Source organism: Orycteropus afer, unplaced genomic scaffold (assembly GCF_000298275.1).
Source record: "Orycteropus afer afer isolate SDZICR_OR568_19922 unplaced genomic scaffold, OryAfe1.0 scaffold00443, whole genome shotgun sequence".
NCBI lineage: Eukaryota > Metazoa > Chordata > Mammalia > Tubulidentata > Orycteropodidae > Orycteropus > Orycteropus afer.
In genome coordinates, this window is record NW_006922030.1 from 65,561 (window position 1) to 81,100 (window position 15,540).

Sequence of the window (15,540 nt, forward strand, 5' to 3'; positions counted from 1 at the left end):
ATTAAACTATATCTCTTATCTTAGGACAAACCAAGGAGTTAAATCATTTAAAAATGTGCAAACAGGTATTTTCTTCAAGTTAATAAAGTTTCTTCAAAGTGCCTTTAAAATGATCCACAAGTCCTATACACTAAATAGCCACATGGGTGAGAACCAAATTCAGGTTTCCAACATAAACTGTAAAAGGTTATTTAGCAAAAGCTGCAGCTCCCTGTGGCAGCTTGTCAGGCAGTCAAACAGTCTTAAATTTCTCTGCATTCTTCTTCAACTGCTGAGGTGACTTTGAGCATCTCACATTCTATCTGGCTGAGAGCCCAGGTCAGAGGAAGTGAAAGTCAACAATCGCTTACTCAACAGTGCGTTGTGTCGTTTCAGGTATACTATTATGTCTCCTTGCTTTTCAACAATTTCTTCTAGGCTCGAAATAGTCCTGCAAATCATCAAGATATGAATAGGTTACACATATTCACCAGTACTCACTAATCTCTTTGCACATGGGTCCACACTAATTATCAATACAGTACCTTGTATTTGTAACTTTTTCTTAGATGTTATAAACTAGGGTAATATTCCAAAAAGAAGTTCCTTCATGACCCATGTTTATGACTTCCACATTTATAAGAAATCTATAAATTTCAATTTGAAACTAGTAAGAATTACACGACTCCAATACTACAAAAGACCATACCACTTTTTATAAGCATACTAATTTGTTAGTGATCAATTTAAATGGCATTTGGAGAGATAAGAAAAAGCTCATTGAATAATTAAGTGATGATCTATCATTATAACAGATGACTCTGACCATGAAAAGCATTTTAAAAGCATGCATAGTTTTTACTTGTTTTTGCATTATGAAACAAATTAAAATAGTACAAAAATGTATAAAATATCTCTCTTAATTCCTTCCCACACCACGCACACAGCTCACTCTGGTGATACTCAAAAGTATCTATAAATTGCCTTGAACTTCCTTCCATTAATCTGGTATAAAGAACAATGATAACAGTAATTTAAAAACTAATTGATGATAATAAAAACAAAAAAGTACCATATTAATTTTGAATGTTGTGACTATAAATTGTCTATTCAAAAAAAGTGCTAAAGAAATATTTTTTCTTATATAACTATGTATCTTAAAGTGGAAATATTTTCTAGGTGAAGAATATTATGCATAGAATGATGGCCCTATGTGAACAAGAACAAAATACTTAAATAGTTATGCTTATTAATATAATATATATTAATATATAATATAATATAAAATAACTAATATAATAGTTATAAGTACGGACTTTGGAAACAGAATGCCTGAATTCTAGTTCTGACTCTGCCACTCACAGGCTGCATGACCATAATATATCATCTAAACTCTGGGCTTTTGAGAGTAACGTTTGCTACTATAACAACAATCATTAGCACTTATTATATGTCAAGACCTTGGAATTACCCTTTTTTTCTAAGCTAGGTTACTTATTGATGAAGTATGAATGTTTTCAGGTTACCTTGAAGGAACTGGGGTAGGGTATGCCACGTGTGATGTCAACTCCCGTATAACCAAAAAACCAAACTCACTGCCATCAAGTTGATTCGACTCAGAGCGACCCCTCTCTGGGTTTCCAAGGCGGGATTGCTACAGAAGTAGATTGCCCAATCTTTCTTCCAAGGAGTGGCTGGTGGGTTTGAACCGCCAGCCTCCTGGTTAGCAGTCAAATGTGTTAGGCACTACACCACTTCTATAGGCTGACAATTATTTTCCCTGTTCCCTGCTCCCTCACTCTCAAGAGCATTCTGCTTATTTCTTAATTCCAAACCCCTCCAGTAATGGCTACTTCCATGGCTCTATGAGAATTATCTTTAATCTCGGTATAGCATCTTTTTCATAATTAGTTAACATTTTTAGTTTTCAGAGCTCCTTGTGGGCCTTATATCATGTGCAGAGCCCCATATTAGCTTACAGTTTTCTTTCTAGTCTTCCTAGAAAGTTGTTCTTAAACTTAATGCCTGGCTCTGGTGATACTTTGACAACTAAGTGAGGATAGTTAGGGATTTAGTCTAGTTGGAATTTGTCATTGGTAGACAGTTTTCTTTTTTTTTTTAAAAAAAAAAAAAAAAACCATATATAGGATGTTAGGAATAGGTAAGTAAGGAGAAGGTGAGATTGACTTTAAGGTAGGTAATACATGTTTGAAACTTGGGAAAATTTTTATTTTTTTATGATTTTTTTTTGTGAAACTTGGGAAAATTTTTAATAAGGTATTATTTACATACTTGAGATTTAAAAATTTTCTTGTTTCTGATATTCTTAATTTTTTTTCTTTATTTGATTTATATAGTTTTTGCCACTATACACATTGTTTTAAGACAAGTAGCTCTGTAATTACTGCTTAGTAAGGGGCTCTGGTAGCATAATGGCTAAGGCACTTGACTGCTAACCAGAAGGCTGACGGTTCAAACCCACCAGCCACTCCTCAGAAGGAAGGTTGGGCAATCTACTTCTGTAGTGATACTGCCTCAGAAACCCAAGGAGGGGTCGCTATGAGTCAGATCTGACTCAATGGCACATAATAACAACAACCACATTTCTCAGTGTTCTCCAGGATGCAGCCTCCTCTGACCATTGTATCATTCATCACTCTCCCATGTGGGTTCCTTAGTCTGAACATTTTTAAAGATTACCTATCCACTAATGGATCCTCTCACTTCCAGTTTCTCTGTTAGTGTGCACACTGTGGCCTTTTTTATTGCTTCCCAATTTTTTATTGGGATTTTGGGAGGGTGAAGAGGTAAACAAGTGTCGTTTGGGCCACTTTCTTTAAATGGGAGTACATTAAAGATTTCAAACTAAGATGTATATTCAAAGAGGTATTTCATAAAAATCTTAAGAGATTAAAGGAAAAATATGAAATAAACCTGAATTTTAATGCTCCACTATTAACACCATGAAGTAAAATACATTTTAAAGCTGTCCATTAAGTAACTGAAGTTGTCAAAGATTTCATATTACTTGGTTCCACAATCAACACCACTAGAAGCAGCAGTCAAGATACCAGAGATTGTATTGCACTGGGCAAATCTGCTGCAAAAGATCTCTTTCAAGTGCTGAAGAGCAAAGATGTCTCTCTGAACACTAAAGTGCACCTAACCCGAACAAAAACTAAAACCAAACTCACTGCCATCAAGTCAAACCTGACTCACAGCAACTCCTCCTTGGGTTTCCGAGGCGGTATCACCATGGAAGGAGATTGCCTAACGTTCCTTCCAAGGAGTGGCTGGTTGGTTTGAACCACCAAGCCATTGTATTTTCAATCACCTCATATGCATATGAAAGCTGGACAATGAATAAGGAAGACTGAAGAAGAGTGATGCTTTTGAGTTATGGTATTGGCAAAGAAAACTGAAAGTACCATGGACTGCCAAAAGAATGAACAAATCTGTCCTGGAAGAAGTGCAGCTGGGATTCTTCTCAGAAGGGAGAATGGCCAGACTCTGTCTTACCTACTTTGGTCATGTGGTCATGTTGTCATAAGGAACCATTCCCTGGAGAAGGAGATCATGCTTGGTAAAGTGGAGGGTCAAAGAAAAAGGGGAAGGCCCTCAACAAGATGGATTGACACAGTGGCTGCAATGATGGGCTCAGATATAGCAAGGATTGTGAGACTAGTACAGGACCGGGCAGTATTTTATTCTGTTGTACATAGGATCGCTATGAGTCAGAGCCGACTTGACAACACCAAACAACAAATAAGTAATAAGAAAACATTATTAAATAAAATGTTCAGTGCCTAGTGCTTCCCAACAAGAAAATGAAATATGAAAAGTGCCAAGGTCAAGATGAATAATCTCTGAATTTAATAAACTAAAAAGTTAGAATCAAGTACTGATACTAAGGGAGATCTGGTAGCATAGTGCCTAAAGCACTTGACTGCTAATCAGAAGGGTGGCAGTTCAAACCCACCAGCCACTCCTCGAAGAAAGGTTGGACAATCTACTTCAGTAGTGGTATTGCCTCAGAAACCCAAGGAGGGGTCGCTATGAGTCAGGTCCAACTCGAAGGCACATAACACAACAACAACACTGACATTAAAATTATTCCTAAACAGGTAGCTGCCAATTTATGATGGGGTTCTGTTCCAACGACTCCACGGTAAGTCAGTTCTGACATAAGTCAAATATCTCTTTTTTTTGTTTTGTTTTCATTATTATTGCCTTTTATTATCCATATCTTCATAAATCTGCCCCTAGTCTTTAGGGCTTAGAAAGATTACATATAAACTTACAGGCATATTTTAATACATACATGTATCCATTAAAAAATACACAAATCATAAAAACTTACTCCAACCTTGAAGAAGAGTTGGAAGATATTGGTATTTTATCAGCTGCAGAAACGCCACTTGTGGAAGGTTCTGGATCGTTTGGATTTTCCATGAATGGCATGGTGTTCCTAGTCAGAAAATTACTGAGAGTTGTCTGTATGGTCCTTTTCTTTCTTTTCTTCACATATTTTCTGATAATATCTCATTGCTTTCCAATCTGCCTATCATCGTCTTTAGCAAAGAAATCAACATTTGGGTCTATGTTTTCAAGTGACTAAAGCTCCTGATTTAGTTTAGAAAAAACTTTAATCTTTTCACTGTAAAATTTTTTTACTTCTCTCCTTCCTCCTCCTCATTATTTCTTTCTTCTTCAGCATTTCTGTATTCTTCAAAGCCCATTAAGTCCTGGTCTGTCAATTCTCCTTCTTCATGACCTATACCTGCGATTGGAGGTATCAAGTTCTATTTCTACAGTTTGCCACATAGATGATTTTTCCACCAATCTGATGAATCGTATTATCCTGATCAATGCTTGGAGCATCGTCACATAACTCAGCAAATTTTTCCATATCCCTGCATGCATCAAATTCACCTCTTTGTAAGTATAGGTCTGTTCTGGCATCCTTTTCCAAAACAAGCCTGCTTCATCTATGCTGAAAAACTGCTCTGGTTAATAGTCTTCATCTTGTATTATTTTTTATCACTGAGTTTTTCAGCAGCTTCAACACTGGCATTTCCTGCTTCTCCAGTTATGCACCTATTATGTAAGCCAAATCTGCATCTGAAACAATGAAGGGAGCCCTTACTGGCATTAAAGTACTTGTAGTAGTCATCCCTTTGCTATTGCTGTGTGCTTTCATGGGAACTGTCAGTAAACGCATTGGATTCCTCTTCTGGATTTGGCCTTCTATTCAAATCATCAACATCTTCTCCATCTAGTGGATGGACCCTTGCCTCATCATTGTTGAAATTGTCAATTTTACATTGAGTAAGGTCACACTGTAAGCCTGGTCTACAATGAAGTCAGCAGTGTCAGTGTTGTAACAGTGAAGTCTGAGTCGTAAAGGCTGTCAGGTATATTTATAGTTTAGTAGTGTATGTTGTCAGAGTTGAACAATGCCCAACTTTCTATCTGTCATACTCTCAACACCAAGTTCATTTAGACCAGCCCATAGCCTGCTACATGGCAGTATTTTGAACAGTGAATCATAAAAATTGATTATCTGTGAATGAACATCTGAGAATGATAGCATCAGCAAATGACATGTTGCAACACTGTATGTAGTATATATTACTAATGATAAGATGTACCAAAAAAAACAGACAGTGGTGTGGTTCATTGCAACTTGAGTACACCATAAGTTAGAGACTACCTATATTCAGAATGGAATGAATTAAAAAAGAGTAAACAAAATAAAAATATAAATCATAATAGTGAAAACTGACAAAGTGTATACATTTTTTACTGATTAAAAAATCCACTTTACTAAGCAGCACACCTTCAGCTTTCTATGAGTTCTGTACATCTTGAGAGTCAAACAGTATAATCTAGCTTCAAGAAACTGATAGCAAAGTATTCTGGAACTATCAACAAGTCACACAATCCCAAGATGAAGAACCTTGGACTTGTCTCTTATTAAATATTTGTATCACACACTGTAATGAAAATCAACATGCTTCCTCATAGCCAACACTGTTCAGAGATCTGGCTTTCTAATCATTTACCACTTTTTAACTGTGCCTAACAGCAGTTCAGTTTTCCAAGAGGCATTTCAAAATAATACCCATTATTAAATGTTAATAAACTGACTATGTTAATTTCAAATGTAAAAAGTGCCCCTTTTTTCATCTGTACAAAATCCCAAACCTACTGTCATAGGACAGAGTAGAAATGCCCTATAGGGTTTCCATGGGTGTTAATCTTTACGGAAGCAGACTGCCACTTCTTTCTCCTGAGGAGCAGCTGGTGAGTTCAAACCACCAACCTTTCGGTTAGCAGTTGAATCCTTTAACCACTGCATCACCAAAGCTCCTTTTTCATCTATAGTTTTTTTTTTTTTTTTTTTAACTAGTAAACTAGTATTGATACCAAGTCAATTTCTCAAGCCCATTAAAAAAAACACTAAACTCTAATCCCTTGTAAACTAAAGTCAAAGTCAGATGAGTTAATGAGTAAATTGGGCTCCGGATTATTTAAACCCAATGACTGGATAAGAATAATGAGCTCTGGTAGCATAGTGCCTAAGACACTTGACTGTTAACCAGAAGGCTGGCAGTTCAAACCCACCAGCCACTCCTCAGAAGGAAGATGGGGAAATCTACTTCCATAGTGACACTGCCTCAGAAACCCAAGGAGGGGTCGCTATGAGTCGGGTCTGACTCGACAGCACATAACAACAACAACAACATGGCAAAGTAGAGAAAGAAGAGGTCCTACGTCTGAGCTGTGGGTACACCCAACCTTTAGGAATCGGGAAGGGAAAGAGGAGTAAGCCAAGGAAACTGAAAAAAGAGTGGCAAGTGAGAGAAGGAGAAAACAAGGGAAGTGTCTCAAAGCACCAGCAAACATGTTTCAAGAAATGGCAGTGGTTAAGTATGTCTAACATCATTCAGAGGCCAAATACAAGAACTCAGAGTCAGTTCACACTGGCTTTGGCAAAGTAGAGGTCAATGGTATAGATACTGCTAGGTGGAGATGGACTGAAGAGGGCCAAGATGAAGCAAGGAGACCAGTAGGTATACTCTTGTTCATCCAAGGAAGAGACAGTGAGCAGTGGCTGGCTTCAGGAGTATTTTGGGGACAGATCCAACAGGACTTGCTGATGGATTATTAGGGGTGACTAGGTGTGGGGCGAGGGAAACAGAAGCCAAGGATGATGCCTAACTTTCTAGCCTATGCAACCACTGGATGGTGGTGCTACTTACCAAGATAGGGGAGGATATGGATTGGGATAGGAAGAGGCCTCTGTTTTGGACATGTTAAGTGTGAGATATTTATTTTACATATCCACGTAGAGATGTGATGGCCAGTGAGACAGCCAGATATACACATCTAGACCCTGAGGGAAAAGTCAGAACTAGAGTTACAGGCTTGGGAGACATCAGTATATTTATGTGATCTATTTATTCATCTATAATCTCTTAATTCTCACATGTACTTTAAAAAAAAAAAAAGTTAACTATTTCTAACTACACCATGCCCACAATGAAAAACAGCAGTCCCCTTTCTCCTTTTCACTATCCTCCACCACCTCTATGTACAAACTTCTATTTTCCCTGGGGTTGATAATTGCCTCATTTTTTGTATTTGCATTGTTTTTTTGTGACTTTTCTATCCGCAAGTTCCCCAACAAATATGGCTGACATTTAATTATATGGAGACTCTGTAGATAGAAACAGATAGAGGGTAGAGAGGGGGATAGGTTCTTTGGTACTTTAGTATTTGGAAGCTCAGTCAGAAAAGAAAAGGTGGCCAAAGGAGAAAAACCAGGAGAGTACAGTGTTATAAAAGCCTACTAAAAATATATTTCAAGAAGGAAGGTGTAACCAACAGTGTCAAAAGCTTCTGAGAGCCTGCGTAAGACTTTAATCTTACTTTTTGTCAGGTACACTGATTTAGGCTTCATTTCACCAAAACTAAAAGGAAGTAAACAAATCAAACATAATTATAATGTATACCTAAGTATAGTCTAAACTCCAAGCATTAGAATGGTTTCTAGATTTCTGGGGGAGGGAGGAAATGTTTAATTCTCTTTCTCCAATCTTCTTTTACTTTCCCCCACCTGAAATCTTACCTGAATCCAGTCTCTGAGTTAATATTGCTGGGGTAAGCATAGATTTTTTCTTCTTCAAGTACATCAGGCCTTGGTTTAGCTTTATTAAATTTTCGAATTTTCACTAAAATAATAAAGTCATTATTAGTCAGATTATCTAATTACAAAAAAAATTCTGTTTCCAATTATTCAAACTACATTAATTGGTTGTTCTTTTCAAATAAAGCTGTAGCATAAAATTACTTCATAAATGAATAAGCAGATAGTTATCATATCTGTTTATTAATGTTTATTTATCATTGGAATCCTGTTATGTGCCAGGACTTTTGACTTAGCATTAAGACTGACCAGATAATGAGGTAGGAGGTGAAAATAGGAAAGCAGAGAGTTTAGGGCAAGTGAAGAAGATATTTTAATAACAAGGGAATGATTGACTGTGTCAAATGCCACTGAAAGACTGAAGAATATTAGAGCTGAAGAATGACTGCTATATGAACTGCTCGTGAACTGGACATGACATGTTTCTGTTCACATATTATCTCCCTAAAATAGTGTCTTCCATATAATAATTTCTAAATAAATGAAGAAATTTAGAGTACATTAATCTTATATACATAGATATTTCTTGGACTGGAAAGAGAAGATAATAGTTATACAGTATTAAAGTAAAAGTGAAGAATTAGAAATAAAAGACATACCTATAGTCTGACAATATAAAAATGACTATCTTTAAGACTCATCTTTGAAATTTCAAAAATAAATTAAAATGGATGAACTCAGCATTTTTAAGACTGCAGGTCAGGCAATAATAACAACTCATACCATGCAGAACAAGAATCCTCCACTTCTTCTTTCTACCATAAGCCAAGGAGAGCATGTACATGAGACTATCAAAACACTAAAAAGGATAGGTGGATTTGTTAATTATTTACATTTTCTTTCATTCTGTATTGAAACTCTTATAACTTCAGGGCAGCTTTACCAGGTGATGGAAAGCTGATAATTAACTGGCATTGGTTTATTGATTTATCTGCTTGTTTATAAATGAATGGAAAATCAAATTTATTAGCATGAAACTGTTTTATATTTTATTTCTCCTAGTTTTTCCCTCTAGAAGCATACATACAAATTAACCCTCAGTGAGATAAGTTGATTTTGGTTAGCTCTACTTACAATGCAAAAGATTAACTTAGAATCACTGAATCAAAGAACCATGTCTTAGAGCTACTACCAACATTATTAAAACTAGCTATTTAAAAAATATTTTTTTAGTAAAGAGAATTTAAAAAAATGCATGTATCAGGGACTAGCCTTAAATTATTTGTGACACAATGAATAAAATAATACTTGTCCCTAGAAAACCAAAACCAAAACCAAACTCACTGCTGTCAAGTCAGATCCAACTCATAGCAACGCCCTTCTTGGGTTTCCCAGGCAGAGCTCTGGTAGCATAGTGCCCAAGGCACTTGACTGCTAACCAGAAGGCTGGCAGTTCAAACCCACCAGCCACTACTCAGAAGGAAGGTTGGGCAATCTACTTCCGTAGTGATACTGCCTCATCAATCCAAGGAGGGGTCACTATGAGTAGGGTCCAACTCAACGGCAAACAACAATCACTACGGAAGTAGATTGCCCAACTTTCCTTCAGAGGAGTAACTGATGGTTTGAACCGCCAGCCTCTGGTTAGTAGTCAAATGCCTTAGGCACTAGATGTTACTCCCTAAATTCTATCCTATCAGACCCAATAGTACATTTAAAGGCACACTATAATTTTTTTTTAATACAGTTTATCAAAATATATGTACAGTAAAATACACAAGGCACACTATAATTTTGAAAGTAACCATATTATTGAGAATGTGGAGAAAAAAACAGTTACGGAAAAACTTCAGTATTTTCAGAAATTCTGCACTAAATAAACTTAAAATAATTATAATAATTGTGAATCTTTCTTATGTAAATCAGCTCTATTTATTTTACAAGCCTGAATTCCAGTTATCAGGTTTTCTTAAATTAAGGAGCTTATTAGTTTGAGCTTTAAAAAGGACAATATTTAATAGTATATTTTCTTCAAATAAAACATTTAAAAATTAATGTAAATAACTTCCCTGAGTATGAACTAAAGCAATCTAATTTAGGAATACAAAAGACTAATATAAATGCTATAAACTAAAGGATAATTCTCTCTGTTTAAATTTAGGTGTCACATAATGAACACATTTGTGCCCAAATATAAAAATCAGTTCCTCTCAGCACTCTTGGAATATTTGCTCCCTTTGCCTCATATTAAAGGGCTAGGTTTTCTTTGCCTTTTTGTTTTTAACCAGTACCTGTCTTATTTTATAGAATGATGAATTTTCCATGCAAAAAAATAAATAAATCCTTGAAAAATATTAGATTAAATCCTAGAAAAATAACTCTTAGACTACATTTTAACCATATAAATTTCCCCTTACTTAAATAATGACATTCACATCATCTTTGGAATACAACTGTAACCTCCTTATATGCCACGATGCATTATATAGGTAATAAGGAAAATACTTTTAAACAGTTATCCACCTGATACTTCTAATGAAGAAAACCTAAGAGTTATATGGGATGATATCAAAAGACACAGCGTATGTCTGGTTGGAATTCTAAAACAAGAGGAGGTAAAAAAAAAAAAAAAAAACAGAGAAACTGTCAAAGATTTGGTAGCAGAAAATTTCCCTAGTATCATGAAAGATGAAAAGATATCCATCCAAGAAGCTCAATGAACCCCACATAGGACAGATCTTAAGAGAAAGTCACCAAGACATACCATAATCAAACTTTCAAAAACCAAAGACAAAGAATCTTGAGAGCTCAGGGAAAAAAAAAAAAAAAATTACCCGAAAAAAGCAACCGATAAGACTAACCTCTAATTTCTTAGCAGAAATCATGCAAGCAAGAAGGCAACAGGATAATATGTACAAAAGCTTGAAGGAAAAGAATGGCCAACTCTCTCCCTCAAATATGATGGTGAAATTAGGACATTCCCAGACAAACAGAAATTAAGGGAATTAGTAAAAACCAGAACAACCTTACAAGAAATGCAAAAGGGAATCCTTTCAACAGAAAATCAACAATGGAAGGCAACTTAAGATTAAGACATGTGACATCACCACCCAGAAAACAAATCAGAAAAAGATCTCTCAAAAATAAAGTTAAGTTTACAAGATGGAAAATAGCACACTAGAGGAGTCAATCTATAAATGACATCAACTACAAAGCAAATACAGGGAATAAATGGTATAATTATACAAAAGTTCCATATGGAGAGGAAGTCTAGACGTTATCAACGTAGAACAGACTGTTCCAAATTGAAAGAGATAAGAATCTACTACAGGGTAACCACGAAGAAAATTAATAAGCCCTCTAACCAAAATAAGAAAGAAGAAAATCACAAGAACTTAGTAAACATAAATGAAGGAAAGGAAAACTCAGTAACAAAGTGAACTTAGCACAGAAAAATATTAGGAACAAAGAAACCATCAGTACCACAAAAAAACACCAAAGAATGACAGTAGTAAATTTATACGTATCATTAATTATACTGAATGTGAATGGATTAAATGCACCAGTCAAGAGAAAGAGTGAAAGAATAGATAAGAAAAGAAGACCCACCAATCTGTTGTCTACAGGAGACTCACCTTAGACACAAAGAGAAAAATAAATTAAAAATCAAGGGGTGAAAAAAAAAGCACTTGACTGCTAACCAGAAGGCTGGCGGTTCAAACCCACCAGCCACTCCTCGGAAGGAAGGTTGGGCAATCCTACTTCCATAGTGATACTGCCTCGGAAACCCAAGGAGGGGTCGCTATGAGTCGGGGCCGACTCGACGGCACATAACAACAACAACAACAAATGGCAACCAAAAAAGAGCAGGAGTGGCAATATTAATTCCTGATAAAATAGACTTCAAGCATAAATCCAGCATAAGGAACATGGAAGGGCATTATATGATGATGTGACAGCCCAACTGACAAAGAGGACATAACTGTAATAACAATCTAAGCACCCAGTGAAAGCTCTCCAAAATACATAAAGCGAACATTAACAAAATTGAAAGGAGAAATATTACTCTACAATAATGGTGGTAGACTTTAACACACCAATTTTGTTGAAGGACTGACAACTAGGAAAAAACACAAAAGAAGGTCTCAACAACACAATCAACCAACTTGACCTCACAGATGTACACAGAACAAGCCGCCCAACAATAACACAATACACATTCTTTTCCAGTGCATATGGATTGGTCTCCAGAATAAAATATACATTAGGCCACAAGGAAAAAAAAAAAAAACTCACTGCCATTGAGTTGATTCTGATTCAGTGATCCCTACTGGGTTCCTAAGGCTACAAATTTTTACAGAAGCAAGCCACCCAATTTTTCTTCCACAGAGCGGCTGGTAGGTTTGAAACACCAATCTTTTGGGTAGCAACCAAATGCCTTAACCACTACACAACAGAGCTCCTTAGGCCACAAGACAAGACTTCATAAATTTCAAAATGCCAAAATACTACAAAGCATCTTCTCAAATCATAAGGCTATAAATTTAGAAATCCATAAAATGAAGACCAGGGGGGAAAGCCAAATACATGGAAAATGAATAACATGCTACTCAAGAATGTGGTAACAGAATAAAATTAAAAATTCCTAGAAACAAATGAGAATGAAAATAAAACATGTCAAAACCTTTGAGATGATGAGAAAGCAGTAGAGATCAATTTATAGTCATAAATGGACACATCCTAGATAAAGATGGAATCAAAATCAACACTTCATCCCAACAACTCCAACAAGCAGAAAAAGAGCAACAGAAGAAGCCTACATTCTTCAGAAGAAAGGTAACAATAAAGATCATAGCAGAAATAAATGAAGCAGAAAACAGAAAAAAAAAAAAAAATCACAAGACTACAAGCTACTTCTTCAAAAAGATTAACAAAATTGACAAACCACTGGCAAATTTAACTAAAGAAAAGAAAAAGAAGATACAAACCACACAAATAATAAATGAAATGAGTGACACCATAACGAAAATAAAAAGGGTAACAGAATATTACGAAGAATTGTATTCTAACAAATTCAAAAACCTAGGAGAAATGGACAAATCTCTAGAAACATTAGACCTACCTAAACTAACATACTGAGGTAGAAAACTTAAAAAGACAAAAGAAGAAACTGAGCAGGTCATAAAAATATATATGTATTTTTAAATGTCCATATGAAAAAGTCCTGGACCAGATGGCTTCACTGGAGAATTCTATCAAATGTTCAAGAAGACCTGACACCAATCCTACTCAAACCATTCCACAAGACAAAAAAAGGATGGAATATTCCCAAAATCATTCTATGAAGAAAAATAATCTGGATACCAAAAACAGGCAAAGACACCACTGAAAAGGAAAACTAAAGACCAAAATACAGACCAGTGGAACAGTACTGAGAATTCAGAAATAGATACATCCACCTATGATAGTGTAGTGCCTAAGGCATTTGACTGCTAAGCAGAAGGCTGGTGTTCAAACCCACCCCACTCCTCAGAAGGAAGGTTGGGCAATATACTTTCGTAGTGATACTGCCTTGGAAACCCAAGGAGAAGTCACTATATGCCAGTGGGTTTGGCTTTTTTTATGATCAGCTAATCTGCGACAAAGGCCAAAATCCATTAAATAAGGATAAGACAGTCTCTTCTAACAAATAGCTCTGGCAAAACTGGATATCCATTTGCAGAATAATGAAACAAGATCCATACTTTACACCACACACAAAAACTAACTCCAGATGGATCAAAGACCTAAATGTAAAATGCAAAACTATGAAGTTCAACAAAGATAAAATAGGGGCAAACTTAGGTTAGGGGCCCTAATTTATGCAATTTATGTAGACTATCAAGCATAACCCAAAACGCACAAATATCAGAAAAGAAACAAGATGACTGGGATTTTCTAAAAATTTAATTCCAATGTGTACCAAAAGACTTCTCCAAAAGAATAAAAAAAAAGAACCTACAGATTGGGAAAAAATATTTGGCAACGACGTAATCCAACAAGGGACTTACCTCTAAAATTTACAGAAAACGTCAATACCTTAACATAAAAAAGACAAACTATCAATTTTAAAAACAAGCAAAAGACATGAACAAACAAACACTTCATTAAAGAAGACAATCAGGCAGCAGCAGACACGCTGCAATCACTAGCCATTGCTATTGTTGCTGTTATGTGCTGTCGAGTCAGCCCTGATTCACAGCAACCCTATGTACAAGAGAATGAACACCATCCACCAATAATAACAAAGTTCAACAAGACAGAAAACAACAAATGCTGGCAAGGGTGTGGAGAAACTGGAACTCTCATTCACTGCTGGTGGGACTATAATGGTACAACCACTGTGAAAAATGGTACGGCATTTCCTTAAAAAGCTGGAAACAGAAATACAATTTGATTCAATAATCCTGCTACTAAGAATATAGAGTAAAGAGGTGAGATCTGGGACATGAATAGATATATACACACCCATGTTCATCGCAGCACTATTTACAATAGAAAAGGAAGGAAAACAACCAAAGTGCCCATCAACAGATTAACAGGCTACCAAACTACGGTATATATACAATGGAATACTATGCAAAATTAAAAAATAGTGAATCACCTCATAACATGGATAACCTTGGAGGACATTATGCTGAACAAAATAAGTCAATCACAGAAGGATAAATATTATATGAAAATATTAAAACAAAAATTCAAGGAAAAGTTTATACAGGGAAGGTAATTTTCTTTGTTGGTTACCAGGTATAGGAGAGGAAAGAAGAAAATTCCTGGATAGTGAAGAAACATGTTGCTTTGGGTGAGAGAAAGCCAATACAATTAAAGTGTGTGACAATCACACTGTCACTAAGGAAAAGGAAGACACGGAGAGGTACACAAGAATAATAAATACTAATCTGTGGGTGGATGCATTAAGTAGACAGGCAAGATGATCAGGTATGGGTAGGCAAATGGGAACAAATATACCCATGACCATACACAAGTTTGGCAGATGATATTCCTACATACATATTTGTATGCACTATAAAAATACCTGTATACATTATAGAGCTAACAGAGGACAAAGGATAACTTATTACCCACAACCAAGTACTTTGAGGGAGTGAGTTACTAGGCCTGCAGGCTTAGGACCATGGTCACGGGGGACATCAGCTCAGATGGCACAACACAGTAAACAAAAACAGTGTTCTGGAGGCGGGGCAAGATGGCGGACTAGGCAGAAGGATTGCACAGACCCTCTTCAACAAAGAAAAGGGAAACCAATTAACACAGACAAAGAAGATAATCTTGGACCCCTGAGCCTTGAAGGAAAGGATGCAGATTTGGACTAAACCCCAACTAGCAGAAGAATTTGCATGAAAATACCA

At 36.0% G+C, this 15,540-nt stretch overlaps 1 protein-coding gene across 1 annotated transcript in view; it reads right to left on the bottom strand.

Moving 5' to 3' along the window:
* Positions 1-291: 291 nt before the first annotated feature.
* Positions 292-15,540, bottom strand: part of TMEM192 (transmembrane protein 192) — a 43,052-nt gene continuing 27,803 nt past the window's right edge. The window contains exons 5-6 of the mRNA XM_007954209.2: positions 8,114-8,216; positions 292-430 (exon numbers count right to left, since the gene is read on the bottom strand). Coding sequence (XP_007952400.2) covers positions 292-430; positions 8,114-8,216 — 242 coding nt within the window. The remainder of the gene's footprint in view (positions 431-8,113; positions 8,217-15,540) is intronic.